The 22411-nt window shown below is 35.1% G+C and overlaps 3 protein-coding genes across 4 annotated transcripts in view; all 3 read left to right on the forward strand.

Annotated features, from left to right (window-relative positions):
• LOC136808930 (phosphatidylinositol 3-kinase catalytic subunit type 3-like) overlaps window positions 1-9779 on the forward strand; it is a 35241-nt gene extending 25462 nt beyond the window's left edge. For both annotated transcript variants that reach the window (XM_067065491.1, XM_067065492.1), the window contains exons 16-28: window positions 1558-1674; window positions 1981-2083; window positions 2941-3017; window positions 3734-3805; window positions 4321-4390; window positions 4960-5027; window positions 5407-5491; window positions 5852-5926; window positions 6320-6405; window positions 7451-7533; window positions 7927-8017; window positions 8444-8569; window positions 9113-9779. In XM_067065491.1, the coding sequence (XP_066921592.1) occupies window positions 1558-1674; window positions 1981-2083; window positions 2941-3017; window positions 3734-3805; window positions 4321-4390; window positions 4960-5027; window positions 5407-5491; window positions 5852-5926; window positions 6320-6405; window positions 7451-7533; window positions 7927-8017; window positions 8444-8569; window positions 9113-9127 (1068 nt within the window). In that variant the 3' untranslated portion in view covers window positions 9128-9779. The remainder of the gene's footprint in view (window positions 1-1557; window positions 1675-1980; window positions 2084-2940; window positions 3018-3733; window positions 3806-4320; window positions 4391-4959; window positions 5028-5406; window positions 5492-5851; window positions 5927-6319; window positions 6406-7450; window positions 7534-7926; window positions 8018-8443; window positions 8570-9112) is intronic.
• Window positions 9780-10411: 632 nt separating this feature from the next.
• LOC136808933 (SH2 domain-containing adapter protein F-like) lies at window positions 10412-19566 on the forward strand. The gene is made up of 6 exons (XM_067065494.1): window positions 10412-10659; window positions 15915-16594; window positions 16787-16994; window positions 17380-17627; window positions 18610-18729; window positions 19154-19566. The coding sequence occupies exons 1-6, from the start codon at window positions 10459-10461 to the stop codon at window positions 19359-19361; spliced, it is 1665 nt and encodes a 554-aa protein (XP_066921595.1). The 5' UTR covers window positions 10412-10458; the 3' UTR covers window positions 19362-19566.
• Window positions 19567-22358: 2792 nt separating this feature from the next.
• LOC136808934 (uncharacterized) overlaps window positions 22359-22411 on the forward strand; it is a 29525-nt gene continuing 29472 nt past the window's right edge. The window contains exon 1 of the mRNA XM_067065495.1: window positions 22359-22403. The gene's annotated coding sequence lies outside the window, so the exon portion shown is untranslated. The remainder of the gene's footprint in view (window positions 22404-22411) is intronic.

The raw sequence follows: 22411 nt of genomic DNA on the forward strand, positions 1-22411 counted from the left end.
TGGCATTTTCTCGAGATTTTATCATAAGTTTTTTCTGATTTTTTGCACAAAGATGCGTATTAACAATGCCCAAAACATGGCCGAGTCCGATTTTTAGAGAAAAAATTTTTTCCGGCGAAAAATGCCTGAAATATGCCGGAAATCGCCGTTTTTCTAAATTTTCATTGGGGTTTTTCCTTATAATTGTTTGTTTTTTCAGTCAAAAACATTATTAATAGCAATGCCCACCATCAAACATGTTTCAATTTTCAATAAAATTGATTTTTGAAGCCGGAACTATTTTAAAAGTTGCCGGAACAACATATTTTCGCCGGAAAAACGGTATTTCTTGAATTTCTCGAGCTCTACTTTATATTTTTTTATGAAATTTTGCACACTGATGCAATATGACAATACCTAAAATGTGACGGAGCCCGATTGTCGAAAAACGTTTTTTTCCGGCTGAAAATGCCGGAAATATGTCGGAAAAATCGGTTTTTTGACATTTTCTCGAATTTTCATTTTAGTTTTTTCTGATTTTTTGCAGAAAGATGCGTATTCGCAATGCTCAAAACATGGCCAAGTTCGATTTTTAAGAAAAATATTTTTCCGGTTGAAAATGCCGGAAATCGCCGATTTTGCAGATTTTCATTGGATTTTTTCCCTATATTTCTATGTTTTTCACACAAAAACATTATTGATAACAATGCTCACCATCAAGCATGATTCAATTGTCAATAAAACTGATTTTTGCAACCAGAACTTCCTATTTATTTTTTACCTACAACCCTTCCCTCTCCCCCCATCAACAATCAATGATGAATTTATTGCGTTGTGTATTTTCACTAAACGCTATATTTTCTGACTGATTTTTTTCATTTTTCTTTTGGCATTGCTATCTAACTTTCATCAACAGGTAGGTCCATTCAGCATGTTGCTTGTTTCTTGTAATATTGTTTCGTTTCGAGCTATCCTCCATCCTGACATAAGAGTTTTCTTTATATGATTTCTCTGTTGTCATAAAAAGTTAAAAAAAACTTGGCTGATTTAATTGTAAAATTTACCACAAGCAAATACCCATACAGTAGGGTATGAAATATTTTTCTTTCTCCATGAATCATTGATTTGGTCCTTCGTATATTGCAATCAAGAGGATTTGGCTTCTTACCCAGCTGACACACGACGTTGTTTTAACGTTCACCTAACGTTATATAGACGTTGTGAACGTTAAATGAACGTTAAAACAACCATTTCCAAGAACCATTCGAAAACCAACGGGCACGATGAGAATAGAATTCGCTTCCATGCTATTTGCGTGCATTTGCTCCTCGATTGAGCTACGGGTCCATTTGTATCTTAATTGACACTTGGTACAGTGATAAAAGTTATTCGGTCTTAGACAGATTTCCGTCTCAGCACATAGTATATGAGGAGGTTGTTTCGTCTCAAAACTCTTCATAATTCACCTAAATTTCAAGAATTTGCCCTGTAAAATGCACTTTTCTTCTCGGACGAAAAACCTTGCTTTGAACACTGCTGGTAGAGTTTGACTATATTTTATTATTCGTTCTATATTAGGGCAACCATGAATGTAGGAGGAGGCGGAGCATGTTGGGACGTGAACAGAAATTCTTGGATAAAATCACAGAGCTGGTCAAACAAATACAACAGTTCAGTGGTAACCGAAAGAAAAAGGTGAATGGAGAGTCTTTTTATGACAAATTCTAGCGTTTTGAGCATGCTGTAGTATTATTCTGAGGCTCAAACCTTACTCTTAAGAAGTTGGAATTCATTCTCGCACTGGTTACTAAGTTTACTTTTTTGCATTTTTAAATCTGCACAATAAAGATTGAATTGAAATACTTTTGCGCGTTATCCTTCAATAATAATTTGCTATTTTGCTTAGATATATTAGGGTCTGACTTGATGCCGAACTACAAAGAATTTTCATCATTCTACTCTTCATGGTCACTTCTTCATTTTCTCTCCTTTTTCCTTCAGATCGAAAAACTTCAACAACTGTTGGACATTCCAGAATACGTCAACTTCGAACCTCTACCTCTCCCATTGAACCCTGATGTCAAAATCAAAGGCATCGTACCCAGTAAGATAAATTGTTTAAAAACGATACAGTCTCCAAAACTCAAATTTCAAGTAAATCTGCGACCCCAGTCGGAGGCGACCCGAAGGCTCCTCTTTCGATAGCTATCTACCTGAAGGTAGGGGAAGGCGCTAATTTTTTCTCCCTGGATTTCTCCACTTACCCTTGATCCTTCTCTTAATTGTTGAGCATCAAGCAGAGAGGCATCAAGTACCATTTTGAGAATCTTTGGTATGACCCGGCTGGGGGTTGAACCCACAACTTTGCGAACCGTAGCCGGATGCCCAATGCACCACGGTTTGAAGGGGTAAGGGGCTTGTTCGAGCTAAAGAGACTTCATAGGTATAGAGGTTCGAGTTATGGAGACTAACTTATGTCTTTCAGGCTGATTTGTTACACACCTGAAGTTCGCTTAGTCACCTCATAGTGAATACTTTGTTTATAGAACTAGACTGAATAAAACCAATTAACCTTTCAAAGCCGCTAACTTTTTTGAAAAAGGCCAAAAAGTTCATCATTTTTTTCTGAAAATTTATTCTTTCAAAGGCCATTTCTTGACCAGGACAAACGATTCAGGTATCAACTTTGGTATCGTTGGAAAGCTCTTTCTCTCAGCTACAAAAAATAGAAAAATAGCAGATTTTTTTTCTCTGAATCTCAAGTGGTCAGGAGTAATGACCAAAAGACTGTGTATCGGTAAAATGACCTTTTCAAAACGCCTCCTAAGAGTTAAGTCATAACTTATCAAAAATCAAAATTCTATTTTGTCATTGTTAAAAGCCACCGATAGCTTTTGAAAAATCTTGTAACTTCACATTATTTCTAAAATATTAAATTTGTTTTTGACATTTCTTTATCAGATAAAGCAAGCATTTTCAAATCGGCGTTGCAGCCCATCAAACTGACGTTCAGAACGATTCAAAACAAGGATTACGTTGTAAGATTTTCCTTATTTCTTTTCTGTTTTTCATTGTTTTGTCTCAAAGGGAGAGAAAAATTCCTTGGTCAGCTCTTCTGAATCCTATATTAGCGACAGCAATCAGAGCGCCAGATGATTTGCGCCAATAAAAAGAACGCTCATCGGGAAAATGGCTTCTTAATAAATTTCTCTTACTTTAAGGGCAGAAACTTTCGCGGGCAGAAACTTTCGCGTTTTTCGCGATTTCGATCCTTTTTCGCAAAAGTTTCTGGCAGGTAAGAAATTAAACCTGAAAAACGCGAAAGTTTTTTTTCGCGAAAAATGTGTTTTATGAGTTTTTGTTACCAAAAAAGGTAAATTCTATATGAATTCGCAAAAATATGTGAAATTTCGGCTAAAACCATAATTCGCGAAGCTTAAATTCGCAAAATTTCGCGACTTTTTGACTTCGCGAAACTTTCTGCCCTTAAAATAGTAGGGGGCAGTTCTCATGATCCTGAGCATCTTTCGGGGGACTAAACCGCATGTTATTGGTTCGAAAGAAGATAAGATATGTATTTTCTTGAGAAATGCGCCTAGCAAAAGTTCTTAAGGCCAAAAAACTGACGTTGTAAACAAAATTCCTACCCCCTCCCCAAAATAGGCGAAAAATTGACGATTTTTCAAACGTTGAAGTTCCCTAACCTAAAAACCCTAGTGATTTTTGTTAATATTTTTGAATTTATCTCGTTCAGGCGATGTTCAAATACGGGGACGACCTGAGGCAGGATCAGTTAGTCCTACAAATTATTACACTCATGGATAAAGTAAGCAAATATATTTTTCTAAATACATAGACTAGCTTATTTGCTATCATTGAAGGGCTAGAGGCGAGACTCTTGGATGGGAAATGAAACCACTTATTTCCCATCCAGAACGCCTGCGCGTAGTTTTACACAAACGCCGGATTGAAACTAAAATCTATCACTAGATTTAAAAAAAATGTAGTCCTCCAAAACAAAGGAACCACTAGATATAATCTGTCGTCATGATTACCACGCGTTCTATTCGCGTTTTGGATGGGAAATAAGTAGCTTCAATTTCTATTGCCTGAGAAGGGTTAAAGTTTCGCCTCTAGCCCTTCGGGCTTGAAACTCAATGTTCGCTATGACGTGACAAGTTTAGTCCAGGATTTGGTCACCTAAGGTAATTACCGAAGTACGAGGCGGCCTCGCTACGATTCTTATTCTGCTCGATTTTACAACTTTCTAATCAGGAGTCATGCGTGCTACCACTCAACTCATACTCCCTAACAAGAGTTTAAACCACTTTTCTCCCTTAGCTTCTACGCCGAGAAAACTTAGACTTGAAGTTGAAACCGTACAATGTGCTGGCAACCAGTATCACAGAAGGTAATACTATTTTTAGCAAAGGCCGTGTGGTATTAGGCGCTGATGAATGTCCAGCCTAATAGATGCTGGATCAGCTGGTCGTGGACAATCAAAAGCCTAAGTAAAAGTCCTCTATTTACTAGAAATTATCCACGGAAAATATCGACTCTATCAAGCTAACCTTTTTTTCTAATATTTATAATTACCTTTTCGGTCTGAATTAGACACCGACCTTTTTGGTTGATTTTTTACTTTCTAAAGGAAACCTCTACTTATGTGCCTTCTGTGTCAGCAATCCAAACTAAAAAGTTTTCTATAAGAACCAAGTCTCAATTTTGGACAAAACGCTGTCAATCCCAGACTCCGATTTCAGGAATGGCTAAAGAAAAGCTGATTTTAAGCGCCTTTTAAATCTTTAAATTGACAAAGTAAGCATATTAAGGAGATTTAAGCTTAAAAGTAATGAAAAATTAAGCAGCCGCGCCTGAGCAAAATTTTACTGGTTCTTATAAAAGAAAGAGTTTAACTAGGCTATGTATTTATTCCATGAAGTATTTGTCTTTCAAATGAATTCTTTTCTGATGTTTCAGGGATGGTGCAAATCATAGAATCAACAAATGTCGCTCACATTTTGAGCAGCTACGATGGATCCATACAGGTACCATTTCTAAAATGTCTTTAACTCGCAATTGTCTGAGTTATGAGGAGTTCGAGATTCAAATTTGATACAGTAGAAACCATGTCTCGTTTTCTCTCATTCCTAAAATAATGAGATATTCACCTATCTTGCAAGAAGTCAAATTTTTGAAATTTCCTAAAACATCAAGAAAAAGTGCCTTATTGATTATAAAGGTTTATTTGGCGAGGCATCTGTTGATTTTCAAAGTCAGTAAAGAAATCCAAAAAGTCTTCATTTAAAAATTAAGCATAAACTTTTCGACAGTTGTCATCTTCAGTGCGAATGATTTGCCTTATTGTATGTACTTTATTCGTTAGTGATTCACTTACTTATTTTCAAACTATATCTTTCTCTAAAGAGCTACTTCCGCGAAACGAACCCATTAGAAGGTGCTCCGTACGGTATAAACCCCGAAACCATGGAAACGTATGTCAAGAGTTGCGGTGAGAATCTTTTTGATTTCTTTTTTCGATATCTTATGATTTTAACTCGAACTACCTGTCTGTAGTATCATGTAGTATGTTATGACCTTTCGCGATAGATTTTTGCCCTGAATATTTGTCAAAGATCTGGAAAATGTAAATAATTGGGGGACACCTTTTCAAATATAATTGCCTCGATTCCTTTGGTAGGAAGTTGACCACTGATTAACAGACAGACAGGCAATGTCAATACCTATCAATATGAAATATCTAACAGGCCCCTAAACTGCCAGTTTATCAAGTTAGATTCCCCTGAATTTTTGTGTTCTAATGAAAAAGTTTAGAGTAAAGTGATGATATTTACTTACTTTGTTTTTGTAGCTGGTTATTGTGTGATAACGTACATATTGGGTGTGGGTGATCGCCATCTGGATAATCTACTTCTCACCAAATCAGGTAGAGAACCTTAAATATATGGATGATCCCTTTCCTAAGTTTCCTATCCAACATAAAGCAACACTTCTAAAATTCAAAATATCAGAGTATCTGATAGTATATGTGATAAGCCTGTTATTCTATCCTGACTTCGTCTCATGGCCATTTATATATCGCATCTGCCTTATTTGGGCCACTATTCGGGGTAGTAACTGAAAATTTTCAAGATCAAAATTTCCCCTGTCAAGTGTAATTTGAGCTCATGTAATGAAAAACTTTTCTCCGGTTAGATCAATGCCGTCTTTTATAGTATATTATAGTATTCCAGGAGCGGTAATTCAGTATGTTTTAAGGCTTCACTTATGTATGAATAAATCTTTTGTGCTTCGAACGGTCCATTTTTTTAATTTCCAGGAAATTTATTTCACATTGACTTTGGATATATTCTTGGTCGCGATCCAAAACCTTTTCCACCACCTATGAAATTGAGTAAAGAAATGGTAAGCGCTTTCTTAAAGAGATATCAGACAAGCTTTTAAATACTTAGCGAGTACCTCACCAAAAACCGGGAGTTTTATATCTTATTTCTTGGTGAGTTCCACTTTGATGATTTTCTAAGAAAAGAAATCATTCAAGTTTTCTGATGCAAATTCAATATTTTCTCTACTGTAAATTCTTCAAAAGTTTGAATTGACGTCGAAAAATCGAATGTTTTGAGCACGAAAACCTGGGCTAAGTCGTAGCCTAGAAATCTAAACCAGATTATTGATTCAGTCACTTAGTAAAATATGATGGTAAGTTGTGACTGAATATCTGTTTTTCAAGGCAAACTTAAAATTCAGTACATCATAAATATCATTAAAGCACCGAAAACGCTATATTGTCTTCAGCCGTATCTTGGCCTTGTAAAAACTGTCTTGGTAACCAGGCTAACTAAGTCGCATAGTGGTATTCATAATATGCACCACTGCAATGACTTTACTAAATTATGCAACTTTTCTGTTTTTGTTCCACCCAATACGTCACTTTTTCTATTGTTTAAGTGACGTATTGGGTTGAAAAGTTTTAAAAGTTCTCAGAAGACTCTCCAGTGGTGCATATCATGAATAGACGTCACTGCGTAGAAAAAAACTGTGACGTCTAGTATGTGCTATGAGATACTTAGATGTCAGAAATTTTCGCGGCCAGAAATGCGAAATACTAAAAATATGTCTGGCTACGAAAATTTTTAGGTATTTACTTGGATTTTTTTAAACGTTTTGAACTAACCACCTAATGGGGTTTGTGGAAAGTTTATAGACACTAATCAGTAAAGTACAAAAGTACCTCCCTAATTCGAACTCTAACGGGGAATCTTATTTATTCAAATTACAGAGAGATTCAAATTGTGGAGAGTATTTTAAGGGGATTTCTCCTTGACGGGGACTGGAAAAAAGTTTGGAATATAAAAAGATTCGAATGCTCGAATAAGCATGGGTTAACTTTAACTTTAAATGGGGCAGTTTCATTGATAGGGTAGCTTAAATTTTCTTCTTTTTTCATTAGGTTGAAGGCATGGGAGGTACAACTAGCGAATATTATCAACAATTCCGTAAACTTTGTTTCACTGCATTTCTTCATTTGAGAAGGTATATTTATTGTTACTCGGAAGTTTCTAGCATCAAATGGTATTATTGCCTCGATTCCCCGTCCAATATATGTTTTCATCTTGTTACTTTCTCTTTCAAGAGATTCCAGCATATAGCTATGTCAGTTAACAATAGGGGATTGATCCGAAAGTAAAACTTTCACCAAAATTTCCGTCTTCTTTTCGCTGGTATCATAACTCTTTAAAATTTAAAAAAATATGATGTCATCTGATAGGTGGCCAGGAACCGTTATGTTACTGAAAGACCATCGGTGTAAAATTTTGTGCTTTCAGCATATCTGAAATATATATCTCCTTATGTTTTATTTTTCATTCTTAGGAGAACAATATCCCAATGGATGAGATTAACTCATCACTCTATTTCTGATTCTAGATACGCCAATCTATTCTTGAACTTGTTCAGTTTAATGGTTGATGCATCAATCCCTGATATCGCTCTCGAACCTGACAAAGCAGTCAAAAAGGTACACATGCTTTCGTTTAAAAGAAAATTATTTATAACTCAGTTGTATAACGACAATTGAACAGCCGGTCTGTACAACCCTGAGTTCTACAAGCTTTTTTTAAGTTAACCAAAACATTCAAGCTGATTTCATTCAGAGTCAGTTAAATTTCAACTCTTTATAGAAAATCCACTTTTACAGTACATTTCTGCTCTCTTGAAAAACATGCCCTGAGCTGCCGTACATACACGTCGGTCAATAATTTGTCTGAGTATCCCCCCAGATGAGATTTAATTCATTTTCGCTTCCTAGGACTTAATTTAGCGGATTATGTTTTAATCCTTGTCTTAAACAACTCAGCCCTATTCACTACCCATCTATAACACACATATTAGAGTTCTTGTTTTTATAATCTACAAATCAACGCTTTCCTTCAATACTTCACAGGTTCAAGACAAATTTCGTTTGGATTTGAGTGACGAAGAAGCAGTCCAATATCTCCAAGCCTTGATTGATGAAAGTGTGAATGCTGTCTTCGCCTCACTTACTGAACAGCTTCATAAGTTTGCACAGGTATGAATAGTAAGGAAGTCTGTGCCCGCAATCGGAGGCGACCCGAAGGCTCCTCTTTCGATAGCTATCTACCCGAAGTTAAGGGAGAGCGGCACTTATTCTCCCTGGATTGCTCCACTTACCCTTGACTCCTGTTTTAATTACTGAGCATCAAGTAGAGAGAGGCATCAAGTACCATTTTGGGAGTCTTTGTTATGACCCGGTCGGGGATCGAACCCGCAACCTAGCGCATCGTAATCAGATCCTCTACCACTACACTACGGCCGAATACGGTACGAATAGTAAGATTGATACTTTAGACGGATAGCTTTCGAACCTACTTATAGTAAAGCCTAGAATCCTGGAAGGTTAACTCCCGACAATGATTTTTAAGTAAAGGGTAGGCTAGGTTATGGTAAAGATTTTGGGTACTTTGAAGAATTATAAATATTCAGGAATAAAATTAGAGGAAGGTCAAGGCCATCTTTAAAAGGTATTCACAGGTCACCCATATCATATTTTTCTAAGACAGCCCAGTTATTTTTTTTTTTCAATTTCTCTTAGTATTGGAGAAAGTGAAGGGGTGAGTATCCGACGTTTGTTTTGGAGATGTCTGTGTGGTTGGACCGAGTTAACGCCTGTAACAGTATTTCTCACGGCGTTGATGTCTACTGACGATCATCTTTTTATTACGACTTGGTGAAATACGTGCCTAGCATTTGGCTCTCGTTTTATGGAGTATGTATTATACATTTTTTCATCGTAATCGAAGAACAATTTCTAAAAAAACTTTTGGAATATCGTCGTTAACAAACTGAAAATTTGACTTCTTACTTTCCTGAGACTGGAATTACAACAATAACTAAAATATTTTGGTTTATTCAAAAGAAATCCCATTATTGAGGTAGTTTTATTAGCAATTTAAAATTTACTATAAAAAAGTAACAACTTATGTCGTTTCTTTTCCGTTATTTCCAGAGACACCTTAATTATATCAAGCATCTATTATATTATCAGCTCCTTAAGTAAATCAAGTTTTTTAGTTCGTTGGTTTGATCAGAAAAAGAGATGGCTACGGTTCGATTTCGGTAAACTTTACATTTTTTTAGAAATTATAAAATCAATTTTGTTATTTTTAATTTCTAATTTATTCTTAAATTAATTTTGCGAAAAATATTTTGTATAAACAAAGAAATTGAAAAAGTAGAAAAATAGAAACATTAAATTTTAACCACAGGTTTATTTCAGTTTAGAACCCCCCCGTAAGTTTACAATTTAGCTCTCCAATTTCAATTTTCATTGGCACTTCCATTCCTTTTAAACAATGGGAAACAGAATATCACGCTAAAAATTTCCTTTGGTAAAACATTTGACTCCTTTGATAAGATTCTTAGGAATTCCTTTGTACGTCATCAAAACAAATTGCTAGACAGAGATGTCGTGAAAGTTGTTGTTGACATAAAAATGTACAACATTCTTTCTAAGAAATCTTGCTACTCTTTACCTTGTGACCTGCAAAAATTTAGATATCCGGGATAGATATCAATGCGCCTCTGTGGATCGCTGCTCTATACTACCCAGAAAAATAAATCTGAATCGTCAAATTCTCCGTCGGAAATACTCGGTGACTCAGTGTTTACTGCTTATGATATAAAAGTTGACTTATCAGGGCATATTTATCGTGTCTTTTATGAAATGACTAATTATACAAACTAAGCACATTATAAATGTTATGCCCACGCGTTAAAAATTTCGCTCTTCGGCGCGATTATTTGACTTTCGCAATATACTTCCGATTTCGCGATTACCGGTTGTTATCGTTCAGCCTATCCGGAATATTTCAGAATGCGGTAATATTTACATTTTGAAAGGAGGCCAACTTTCACAGAAAAACACACAAGAGGAACAAGATGGCTGCATCAAAACTCAGTCAACTTTTTAATCGTGGAAAGAAGCAGCCAAAATTAAGAAATCAAAGTAGTCAAGGGGTTGATTCTTCAGATGATGAAGGTTACCAGGATCCTATCCAGAATTGTCCTACTGAACCACCAACACGGATTCCCATCCCATCGTATCCTCCTCCTCGACCAGCTTCACCGAAAAATCCAGTTGTAAGTATGATTCCTTCTTGTTGATTCTTCTCTATTTGGAAAGCAAAGTGATTCGATTAAGGAATCAATGATTTAAATTTCTTCATGCTATTTAATAAAATTGTAGATCTCAGGTTACTGTAAAACTAACCCAAAAACCTGGCCAGAAGATTCGTTGTGTCTGCGTTTCATAGTTCCAGACGGTGTCAATCGAACGAATCGAACGCGAATCAATTGAACGCAATTGAACACAATCGAATAATTGCAATTCGATTGTCGAACGCAATCGAATTGCAATCGAATATTACTCAGGATTTGTTGTTCGATTGCATGCTTCGATTATCAGTGCGTCACAAACAGCCATATAAACAAAACTCAACATTCTCACAAAAGTTGTCTTTTTGATTTCGCAAACATTCGTCTAAAGCGTTCACTTCCACAATAATTTATGTAATTGCAATTTCGGTCAGTCCACAGTCGGCTTCAACATATATACACGTGTTTTTATTTACGTGACCGAAGTGCCTACTAAAACAATCCGGGGGTAAGTGGCGAAGCAACACAGCAGATTATTCGTGAAGTAAAGAAATATCTTTTGGCATTGACAATCAAATATAATATATTATACTATATTTCCTTAATTCAAAAATCAAAAATTCATTTTTCATTAGCGAAAAATAAAAATAAAAGAATAATGAATCAATATTACATACTAAGACGCCCCCGTCTTTTACTCTCATTTAATTTCCGATCTCGGAACGTGCAAAACGCCTGTCTGCCCAATATCCACCCAATCAGCTTAAATTCACTTTAATTGTCCTTTGACTTTCAAAAAATAGTATTTAAAAATTGGACACGATCAATGAGACACCATTGTGGACATCATAAAATTGTCCAAAAATCTGTTTTGTTAATAAGTTTCTGAATTTTAATTGTCATGGGTCGAAAATTTAACAGAAGTTAGATATTACTACGTTCTTTAAATATTTTTTTTCAAAAAATTAAAAACTTCATTTTTGACAAAGATATGATAAAAAATTAACATTGTTAACTTTTTATCAATTCAATGCAAGTCTAAAAAGTCTGAAATCCCCCAAATGAAAAATAATTTATTACTATGTTTAATTTAGCCATATATTGAATATTCACAAAATTTATCAGAGCGTTAACAAAATATTGATAAATTTGTAACACTGTACACTCAGAAAATTACGAAAATGGTTTGCTGCCCTTGGAACCTAGTAAATTAGATTTTAGACAATTTCATGAGAAAGTGAATTTATCAGATATAAATAACGATTGTTGCATGCATTTTGGACACAAAAATGATAAATTTTTAACAATTTTGGCAAAAATTGAACTTAATCTTAGCAAGGAAAAAATATAAGATATCAAGTTTTAAGTCAATTTGGGGCAATTTTTAGGTTTCAAATCAGGGTTTAACCAATCTTTAAATCTGACCAGTTAAAGATATGCGGATGCAACGTTTCAGGATAATAGAGTATGAAAATTCGTAATTTGTAAATACTCTAGATTTGGAGAAAACGCTGTTACTGGCTGTTATGGTGTTTCACGTTAGTTCTGTTTAGTATTTTGTTAATATTTTATCAGTATTTTTGTTAATATTAGTGTTTGATTTATTCTAGGGTGTTTTTAATTAGGTTGTAGATCAGCTTCTTGAGCATTTTGAAAGTCTTAATTGAGTATCTTTAAGTGGCAAAGACGAATAAAACTATAACAGAAAGTATATTGTTAAAATATTGTCTGTTAACATTTTATCATTTGAATTCTATCTTTTTCTGATTTCGCTCCATTGATACTCAAGATTTTGTTAATATGCAAACAATTGGTCATTTATGTCAATTTTGATAATATTTTAACACACTACTTAATTAGTGTTATATTTACAAGTATATACTAGTTTTGGTTAAGTTTTTATCTATTTTTGTTCAAGTTATTCAAAATTGTAGTTCTGCATATAGTTTAAAGAGATATGTATCAAAACAAAGAGTTAAAAATAAACGACCCAAATTTTGGCAGTTTCCCACAAATTTATGATAAAAATTACCAAGTTTTGAACCTCAATCTGTTAAAAAATTATCATTTCATTGTTTTTGAGCCTGAAACCTGTCAAATTTGATAAAAAATTATCATATTTTTGGTCCGTCCGAAGGATTTTTAATTTCAAGGTCAAATTAAAGTTTTAGACTATTTTTTATCATTTCCACAAAAAAGACCAATTTTTTATCATTTTTTTGTCATCACTTTAGGTGTTAATAAGTTGTCTTGATTTGATCGTTATGACACAGGACCTCAACAGTGTTAAAGAAAGGCCAAAATTGGTCTCATATTATTGACCGTGTCCAATTATGAATTTATAATAATTGCAAAAAACAAAAAGTTTGATACTTCAATAGTGAAATATTCAATAAATTCCTAGTTTCAATTCTCAGTGGGGGCGTTCTTCTAGGGCTTCGTTTATCGCGCAATTTTTGCGTCACACAAACTTTCTCGGCCGCTCGTAATAATTATGCATTGCCAAATTTGGTTCTCCATTGTCAAGTCAGCATCGATGGTGACGTCACTAAGCATAAAAAAGCACTTTTCGTAGACTAGTCGGAATACTTTCTTTTACTCGCGGGATTGATGGTAACTTTTCATCTTCGTTATTTTTAAAATGAAGCACAACCGAAAAAAAATGAAACTTCAGAAAGTTGCGTATTTCCAGTGAGTAAACGATTCTGACAATTAACAAAATTGATGATGATGATTTTTTTTTGGTCAGGCAAATGTCTCGTATTGGGGGTTCTAGTCTTGACCCCTAAGCCTACGCGAGATTGAAGCGTTTGGGTAAACGAGACAAAACTCCAAAAAAGCTGGTGTTTTGAAGCGCTTCCGTGCGATCGAAATATCGCTGTTTGTGACGCACTGATTATGTTCGATTGTATTCGATTATGTTCGATTGATTCAATTGTATTAGATTTTATTCGCTTTCGTACGGCACTTAAGTGCTCGGCCGCCCACGCTGAATAGCTCTAACAGAGTGATCCAAATTAATTTAATTGCAATCAAACTCATCGAACATAATCGTAATTGAACGAAATCGGAGATTAATCGAATGTAATTGACAATCAATCGAACCAATTGAACATAGTCAACTATAAATCGAACCAATCTAACCTTACTCGAACGCAATCGAACACAATCGAATATTACCCAGGAATCGGCTGTTCGATTATTCGATCGCGTTTGATTATTCGATCGTGTTTGATTAGTTCGATTGCGATTTTTGTTCGAAGTTGTTCGATTGACACATAGCTGTCAACTTCGCCTCACAAAAATGCGGGAGAGCTCCAAGTCGGAATAATTTTCCTCAATAATGCGCGAGTGACGTCAAACGCTCCATCGTTTTGCCACTAAATTAGTCTTCTTCGTTCCACACAGTGTGTTCCACTATGGATTTTTTTTATATTTCGATTTAAAAGCCTACTCGGTGCGAAAGAAATCGTGTATTTTTTAAACGCCGTTCATTAACTCAAATCAAATGACTTTGAGTGCTCAAGTAGTTTAAAATGATTATTATCGCTCAGGTATCCAGACTGGGTATGTATCCAAAAATTTTAGAAAAACTAATTATATAATAATTCTTTATAATTAATTCTATAATTCTTACATGCAGTCTAGACTTAAACTCCTATATCAGGATTAGAAACTAGGCTAGTCTTACCTCTTTTATCTTTGCCTTTGCATCAATACAATGCTGACAAGTTGACATAACATATTGACAAATAATCCCTGTGAGAAGTTTATATCAAAATCGGCAACAAAAACAAAAGTGGTTCCTTCTACTGATTGCTTTGCTACTGATTTCCACCAATAAGATAGCCGCATTTCACACGGCCCTTCTTTTTGGCACCCATGGCCTTTCAGTGCCTTGTCTGACGGGTGGCTAAAAATCTCTCCTTTCATAAAACCTCTTTTATTTGTTTCAATCTGTGATCCCAAGGTGAGACTACCGTGAGATCGGGTACTTGCATCAGTGGAGGAAAACTTGCATAGCCATCAAATGCCTGACCAATCAAAGCAGCAAAATTTCAAAACAAATGAACTATGCAGCTCCGCTTTCTCTATCATTTTAGAATCTCATATTTGCCGCACGAGTATTTTTGGCGAGTAACTCGCCAACAGAATCGCGGGTAAATAAAACAGTGGTTTGATAATAAAAAATCATGCGAGATCATAAATTTCGAGATGTTGGGAATTCAGACGTTTCTCGATGGCTGTGGGCGTGTAATCTCAAATCTAATAATGATATTTAAACATAATTATGCATGACTTTACTTTTGATTAGGAGATATACATTTTACAACCCACAAATTTTGTATATCAGCTTTGTTTTAATTTAACTTTGAATTTTAATGACATTTGAGGGCTATGCAGAAGAACCTAAAATCTCAAATATTTTCATTTTGAAGAATTGGTGCAAAAAAGCGAAACATGGAGAAGTTTCATTTTTTATTGCTTTATAAATTGAAACGGGGGATTTAGAAAATTTTCTATGTTTAGTTTTTGCATAAACCCCTGTAACTATGGGCAAGAACCCCGTTGCTAAGATGTTGGCTTGAAATCGAAAATGAAACCACTGAAAACAAAAGTGAAATCCGCTGGCACTCCAAAAGTGTGACTAACTGTATTGAATAATTAAATACTGTTGCAAATTTCTTTTTAACAATAACATTACCTTATTGATATGCCTTTAAACACAGCTGTTATCTATAGACAAGATAATTTATCCCATTTGTACTGGCTGAGGGTAAGTAATGTATGCTGTTATGTTAAGTTAAGAATTCCCCCCCCCCCAAACAAAAACCAATTTTTGGCTTTTGCGACCTCTTTGAAACAGGGGGGGGGTCAGGGTCCAGGATACCAACCCAGGGCCCAATAACCTGACTTTTCGAGATTTGAAAGTAGTAGACACCACCACCCCCTAAATTGGTATCAATATCAACTTAAAAACCCCAATTTTCAAAAAAAGGGGGACCCACCCCCTCATTTTGGTATCGATACCAACTTGACTTTTTGAAATTTGAAAAAAAAATTGACACCACCCCCCGGCCCTGGGTTTGGTATCTGGTGCCTTACCCCCCCCCCTGTTTGAAAACCATCCAGATCTACAAATCTCAATCCAGAAAGTCAGAATGCCTTTATAAAGAGGGCAGCAGCTTAAATCTTAAGAGTTATGATAATTTTGTATTTAATATTTTCTTCTAATCCAGGCAAACAGAGATGATTATGCAGATCCATGGGACAGCAAAGGTTCTCGGACAATGAGTTCAGGAGGAGGTGGTGCAATACCTCCCCCTAGAAGTATGGATACATATCAAGACCCATTTGATTCTCGTAAAGAAAACGTTAAATCTTATGATCCAAGTGGTATGAGTTCTTCACGCGAAGACTACGCTGACCCCTTTGATACAAAATTCAATAACGAGAAAACGAAAGCTCAACAGAAGCAAGCACCAACACATTCAGTGCCAGATGAGGAAGAAGCTGACTACGATGAGCCTTACGAACAAAAACCATCTTTGAATGACACCTATGAAGACCCATGGGATACAAGACGTAGTATAGACTTAACTGAATCATTCACAGCCTCAACAAAACCTAAACCTGTGCCACCACCTGCTTCTCAGAATATCAAAATAAACAATAAAAGGGATGATTATAGTGACCCATGGGATAGTAAATTATCAGCTAGTTTAACGACAGAAGAATCATATGACGATACTTACTCTGAACCATATGATAAAGGTAAAACAACAATTATGGACGAGAAAAGCAAAAAGAAACCATCAACCAGTACAAAGGATGATGATGACGATGATGATGATATTTATGATATGCCTTATGAAGAAAAAGAAATGATCGGCATCGCAAAACCACAACAAAATCAAGGGTAATTTTGAACCTTTATTCTTCTCAGTATAATCTACCTTTCTAAGAAGGTGTGTTTAAAGATTTCGAGAGGGAAGTTTTCTAGAAGGATGATAATCAATAAGTGAGAGGCAGAAACACGTGCTGTATAATGTTTGCATGATTGTCTTGTTCTAACTAAAAATTCGATATATTTTTCAAAACATATATTCAGGATCCAGAACTTCCGGTCTGCCTCTGTCTCATCAACAAAACCGGAACCACAGAGAGTGGCACCCAAACCACCACTTCCCTATTCCGGTACTGTGACGTCACCCACAGTCCCGCCGCCGTCGCAGCCGCAACAACCGACCACGTCACCACAGCAACCCGCGCCTGGTGGTGGTGATTATGATTCCCCTTGGGAATGGAGGGTTCCAAAGGTAAGTTTAGCGTGGTTCTCTAATTTGTTGATGTGTATTTTCAAAGTGGGATTTGAAAGGTTTGCTTTCTTAAGCGTATGTAGACTTGTAAAGTTAATGTTTCTGCATTTCAATTTGTGTTGTTATTTATTAATGAGAAACTGCAATGAATCCATGAATGAATTTTTTATATCTTTGAAGGAAAATCCCATAATTTTTGGGGTAAACTTTCAGTGAACTCTTTGCAGTGTTTTTCTGGAGGAAAATGTTTCTATAAGAATACGTTTTTTAACACCACTGCAGTAAGTATATTCACTGTGTATTTTTGAAGGAAAATTTTGTTCAGAAATTGTTAAGGGTCAAACAGTTATAGTAAGGATATTTTTTATTATTATTTTGATTTCAGGTTGAACAAGAATTTAAACGTTTTTCAATTGGTGGTGCTGACAAAAAACCTGCTGCTCCAGTAGCCGCCCCTCGTGGTGGACCCGCTGGTAAACGCCCAGGTGCCGCCCCACCACCGCCCATCAACCAAAACATCAACCCTGTACCAAAACCACAGCGAACTAATCCACCACCCAAACCACCTCAGCCGACTAATATCGCCGAGAAAGAATACGAAGTAGACCCGACCATACCACTGGAAAACCAAGGGTAAGTTTCTCACATTTTTAAGACTACACATAACGGTAATAATAGCACTTGTTAGACTCTAAGTACATTTTCCCCGAAAATTGCTTATGGAGTTTGTCTCCTCTTTTAAAGTATTTCAATCAATGTTGCACCTTTATCGTCTGTAGACACAACATCACCCGGTTAAGTTTTCTAACATAGGTTTTCGTTTAAATATCAAGCTTTTAAAGGACTCTCCGTCTAGATTGTCCAGAGCTGTTTTTAAATAATGCAACTTTTTAAAGGAATGTGCTTTTGCCTATAATCCTTCTATATGACTCAGCACTTTTGAATGTTTCTCGTGGGAAATTTTATTTTTTAATATATCAAATTTTGTTTGATTTCAGTGTTAAACTTTAAATAAAAAGTGTAACTGAATAACACATCCATGCTAAATCTAACTAAAATTTACTTAATTAATTTTTTAGAAAGTAAGTGTAAAATTCTTTTGGAGGTTAAACTCATTTAAAAAACGCTTTTAAGACAATCCAATATTCAATATAAGCAATACCCTCTTATCACTTCCTAGCCAAGAAATGTTCGACTTTGATTACTTTTATAATTGATAACTTCCCAGATTCCATGACTTTCATATCAATAACTTTATCATTGCCGTGGAATAACTCCGCTGACACTTTCCTTTTGTATCAGCTTAAAAATGTAATAAAGTGTGGTTTAAACGGCCTTGGGAATAGTTTTCAACAAATCTAAATGAGAGCTTATTTTTCAAAGAAAGTTTTCTTTCGTCCATACCAAAGTAACGATTGGAGAGCCTGGTATTTAGAGACGGAATTTTGCTGTACTTTGTGTTTCGTACTTTTAAAATGAACAGGAGCAACTCTCCATTACAACTAATACATCCTTTTTCATGCCTTCGTCACTTGTTGCCTCTGTGAGACAGCAACCTTTACTGAACTTTTAAAATTAGATAGTTTCTGTTATTATTAACTTTTCTCTTCTCCAGTTGGTTCCATGGGCATATCCGGCGCGGTGAAGCGGAAAGTTTACTTCACAACCAACCGGACTGTAGCTATTTGATACGGAACAGTGAAAGCTCAAAACTCGACTTTTCGCTTTCGTTAAGGTATTATTACATTTTATTAGAATTTCAATCCCCGACAAAAGACCTATATAGACTTTCCAAAGTAACTAAAGAAATGAAAATACTGCCATTTTAGAGACTGGGAAAATCTCTGAATTGACCTCAAGTGGTTATTGGTAAAATAGGCAGTAGAGTTTTTTTTTAACTCGAACCTCTATAAGTAGAATGACTCCTTCACTCAAACAAGTTTTATGGTCCATTCAGCTAAATATGCCTTATTAAGCCTACTTTGTAACTCAAACTTCCATAATTCGAACAAATTTGTGTTCCCCGTGCATATTGAGTTTTGGAGACTATTGTACCTACAAACTTGCTAAGGGTCTTTGTGACTTTTAGTGCTTGTGATATATGGCTTTCTAAAAACTTCAAACGACTGAAAATACAAAATACTTTTAATTTCTTTAAGAAATCGTGGTGCGCCAATGCATTTGAAGATTTCCAATCGAGATGGGAAGTACATCCTTGGAATCAATTCACGACCTTACGACACCATCCCAGAGATGATCCACCATTATGCCATGCATATGCTGAACATCAAAGGAGCAGAGCATGTCAAACTAAAGTACCCTGTCTTTCAAGAGAATATGTATTTCACTGTCGAGCCTGGTAGCTGAGCTATTTCGGTCATGTGACCTGCACTTAACCAATGACTTGAGACTGAATTCTCTCAATGAGTCTGTATATAGTGAAATGAAAATACAGTCCAATGATTTTTAAAAAAGGGAAATTTTAAACATTTTGCATAAAATAATCTGTTATGGATTTTATGTGGTGAAATCTTGATCAAAAATGAAATATTATCTAAAAAAAATGGTATGGTATTACTTACTTTGAATATTTAATTGAATATTTGGAACCTTTTTCTCCTGCCGAATGGGCTGTTCCATTAAAAAACCATACAACTGGGTGGACGAACCTTTTCAAGTCACAAAAAGATTACCGAAAATGTGTAGATACCCCCTGGAAAATGCCAAAATCTGCAAAAATACCCTTGAAAAAATTCTTTTCGTACCTTAAAGTGAGGCTGGACGAACTAAAATCACCCTTTCACCCCCTGGAAATTTATGAATAACCTTTTAACTCCTTTGAAAAATAAAAAAATGACCCATGGAAATTGTTCTCAGATTACCCACTGGAAATGTTCGTCCACCCCCCTGTATGGATATAAAATGGAATGGCACAATGTTGATAATCAATAGCATTCGACCCAATTCGTGAGGGTGCTTAACGAATGATAGACAAGGTATATGGTGTTTTAATTTGAATATTATTATTTTTTCCGAAAAAAGATACATTTTTTATATTGCATGTTTTTTGTTTGTTTGTTTTTTTAATGATGCATTCTTACGTTTTTTCAATTTGTATTTTATTTTTTTCGCTTTTGATATTTTTTGTGCCATTATTAAATCACGCAGTTTATCAACCTGATATAACATTTCTAACTAAAATCTTCTTACTCGAACCTTATTCGACTTTTGCCGCTTTTTCCTCAGTATCAAACTCAATGCACAAAACATTGTCTGGAATTCTAATCCAACATAATTGTTCATATAAAAAATGGAATTCTGGAATTCTATTCCTTTTGATTTTCAAATTAATTCATAAAACCAGAACTTACTCACTTAGAAATTCTATTCAAAGCCTGATGATTTCTTTCGACAATTTGTGCGTGAAAAATACATTTACGTTTTGTACTTTGTCAATCTTTTTTGTAAGATAATTGAATTTTTAGGATATTATTTTTATTATTTTTTGCATTTTACAGTCCCTCTAAGTCACTGAATCTTAGTGCAAAACTGAGGGCCGACAACTTTGACCTTCCTTTTCTTTTACCTTGGAAATTAAGTCCTATGAAATTAAAAAAAGAGCAGGAATCTTTAAATACACAAATCAGGGATATCAGGAGTCTTAAACGTTTTATTTTTACAGAAGTGTTCCCGTTTCATATCAGACACATATTTCATATCAGGACAGTGGCTTATATAAGCATAAAAAATGCTTTTCTTGCTCCACATTCGTGTCAATTCGATGTGAAAAAGCTTGCAAATTAAAATTGACGAGTAAGCAAACGATATCACTCTTATTTAAAAACTAAACCTTTAATAATCGAAGTAAAACTATAGAAACTAACACGTTTTTTTTTTAAGGAAACACGCCTGAACTGACATCACTTTTTTCTCTTTTGTTTTCTGCATTTTTGCTCCATCTTGTTTTTGTTGAATATTTTTAGAATAATACTTATTAGCGCATTTTATCATTAATCTTATTTTTATGGAAAATATTTGATTTTGTTTTTTCAAAAAATAAAACGGATAAAACGGAGTCTTCTTTTTTTTTCGTACAGAACCTACCTATTTATTGAGCCTCGTCCAATATCTTTTCTCGCACTCCCAATATTTTTGTAACAACGACTGAACGATTGATTCTTTTTTTTGGCTTTTCTGAAATAATTACTTCCTTAATCCACTATCGAGTTTCACCCCTGGTTTCAAATCTCTAAAAAGAATACATAAGGCATGGGAAAAGGTTGCGTGTTCTAATGTTTTATTTTCAGTTGACTCTCGGGGTTAACTCGAACTCGAGCGGGGAATCTCATTTGTTCGAATTCCAGAGTAACTGAAAGTATTTTAAGAGGGTTTCTTATCTTCTTGACGGGGATTGGAAACAAGTTCGAATTCGAAAAGAAAAAAGATTTGAATACACGCTTTTTTTCTTATAAGAATACACTTTATAAGAATGTCCATGATGAAAATGGCCAAAAAATTAAGAATATAATAAGAATATCAGCATCATGGAATTTAGCAACTAAGAATGACATTTTTAATGCATTTTAAACCGTAGATTGCCAATTTCGATCTTAACCTAAGAATACCGTAAGAATATTTTTGGATGATTTTCGCCAAAAAGTTAAGAATATCGGATCCAGAATATCCATGATGAAATGGAAAAACACCATTCTTATAAAAAAAAAAGCGTGTAAGTGAGAGTTTATCTATCTATACATTTCAGTAGTTAACAACATAAATGTTTGTTCTCCCTACATATAAAAGCATTAACAAAAATAAGATAAGTTTACTTAAATAGTCCTCCAACAACCTTGGCAGATTCTATTGGGTTAGCCATGGTCATTGAGCTTAAAGCCCCCGAAGGGGCTAAAAAGTATTTTTTTATTTTCAACCTGGCATTTGTGTAAGTCCACAAAAGTAATCAACCCGGAAATCAACTAGACCTTGTCAGTCTAGGGGCACTGGTACTAGTGCGCAAAAATAAATCCGCGGGAAAATTTCATAATGGCAGATTTTGAGCACGTGGTTTTGACTTTTTCGACTCGTAAAACTTCCTTCAGTTATTGTGGTGTTATACCGTGAGAGTGGGTAACTTGCATCAGTGGAGGCTAACATGCATAACCCTCAAAAGAATGACCTGTCTGGTCATTAAAATACAAAGTTAAATCAAAACAAAAATGGTAGAGTAGAGCTGCGAGCGGAGCTGAATATAGTTTATTTTAACGACCAGCCAGGTCATTTATTTTAGTGCTATGCATGTTAGCCTCCACTGATGCAAGTTACCCACTCTCACGGTAGTGCTGGATTATTGATCTTGATATTGATGGATTGTGAGCGAAGAAAAGTCCTTTTATTGTAAGATCAAAACCTGTAAGTTT

Source organism: Clytia hemisphaerica, unplaced genomic scaffold (assembly GCF_902728285.1).
Source record: "Clytia hemisphaerica strain Z4C2 unplaced genomic scaffold, Clytia hemisphaerica genome assembly, whole genome shotgun sequence".
NCBI classification, from domain to species: domain Eukaryota; kingdom Metazoa; phylum Cnidaria; class Hydrozoa; order Leptothecata; family Clytiidae; genus Clytia; species Clytia hemisphaerica.

Bases quoted from the DNA above. Each gene is read 5' to 3' on its own strand.
- LOC136808933 (XM_067065494.1), top strand. From the start codon at position 10,459: ATGGCTGCATCAAAACTCAGTCAACTTTTTAATCGTGGAAAGAAGCAG. The intron at 10,660-15,914 runs GTAAGTATGATT...CTTCTAATCCAG, and splicing joins CTTCACCGAAAAATCCAGTT to GCAAACAGAGATGATTATGC. The intron at 16,995-17,379 runs GTAAGTTTAGCG...TTTTGATTTCAG, and splicing joins GGGAATGGAGGGTTCCAAAG to GTTGAACAAGAATTTAAACG.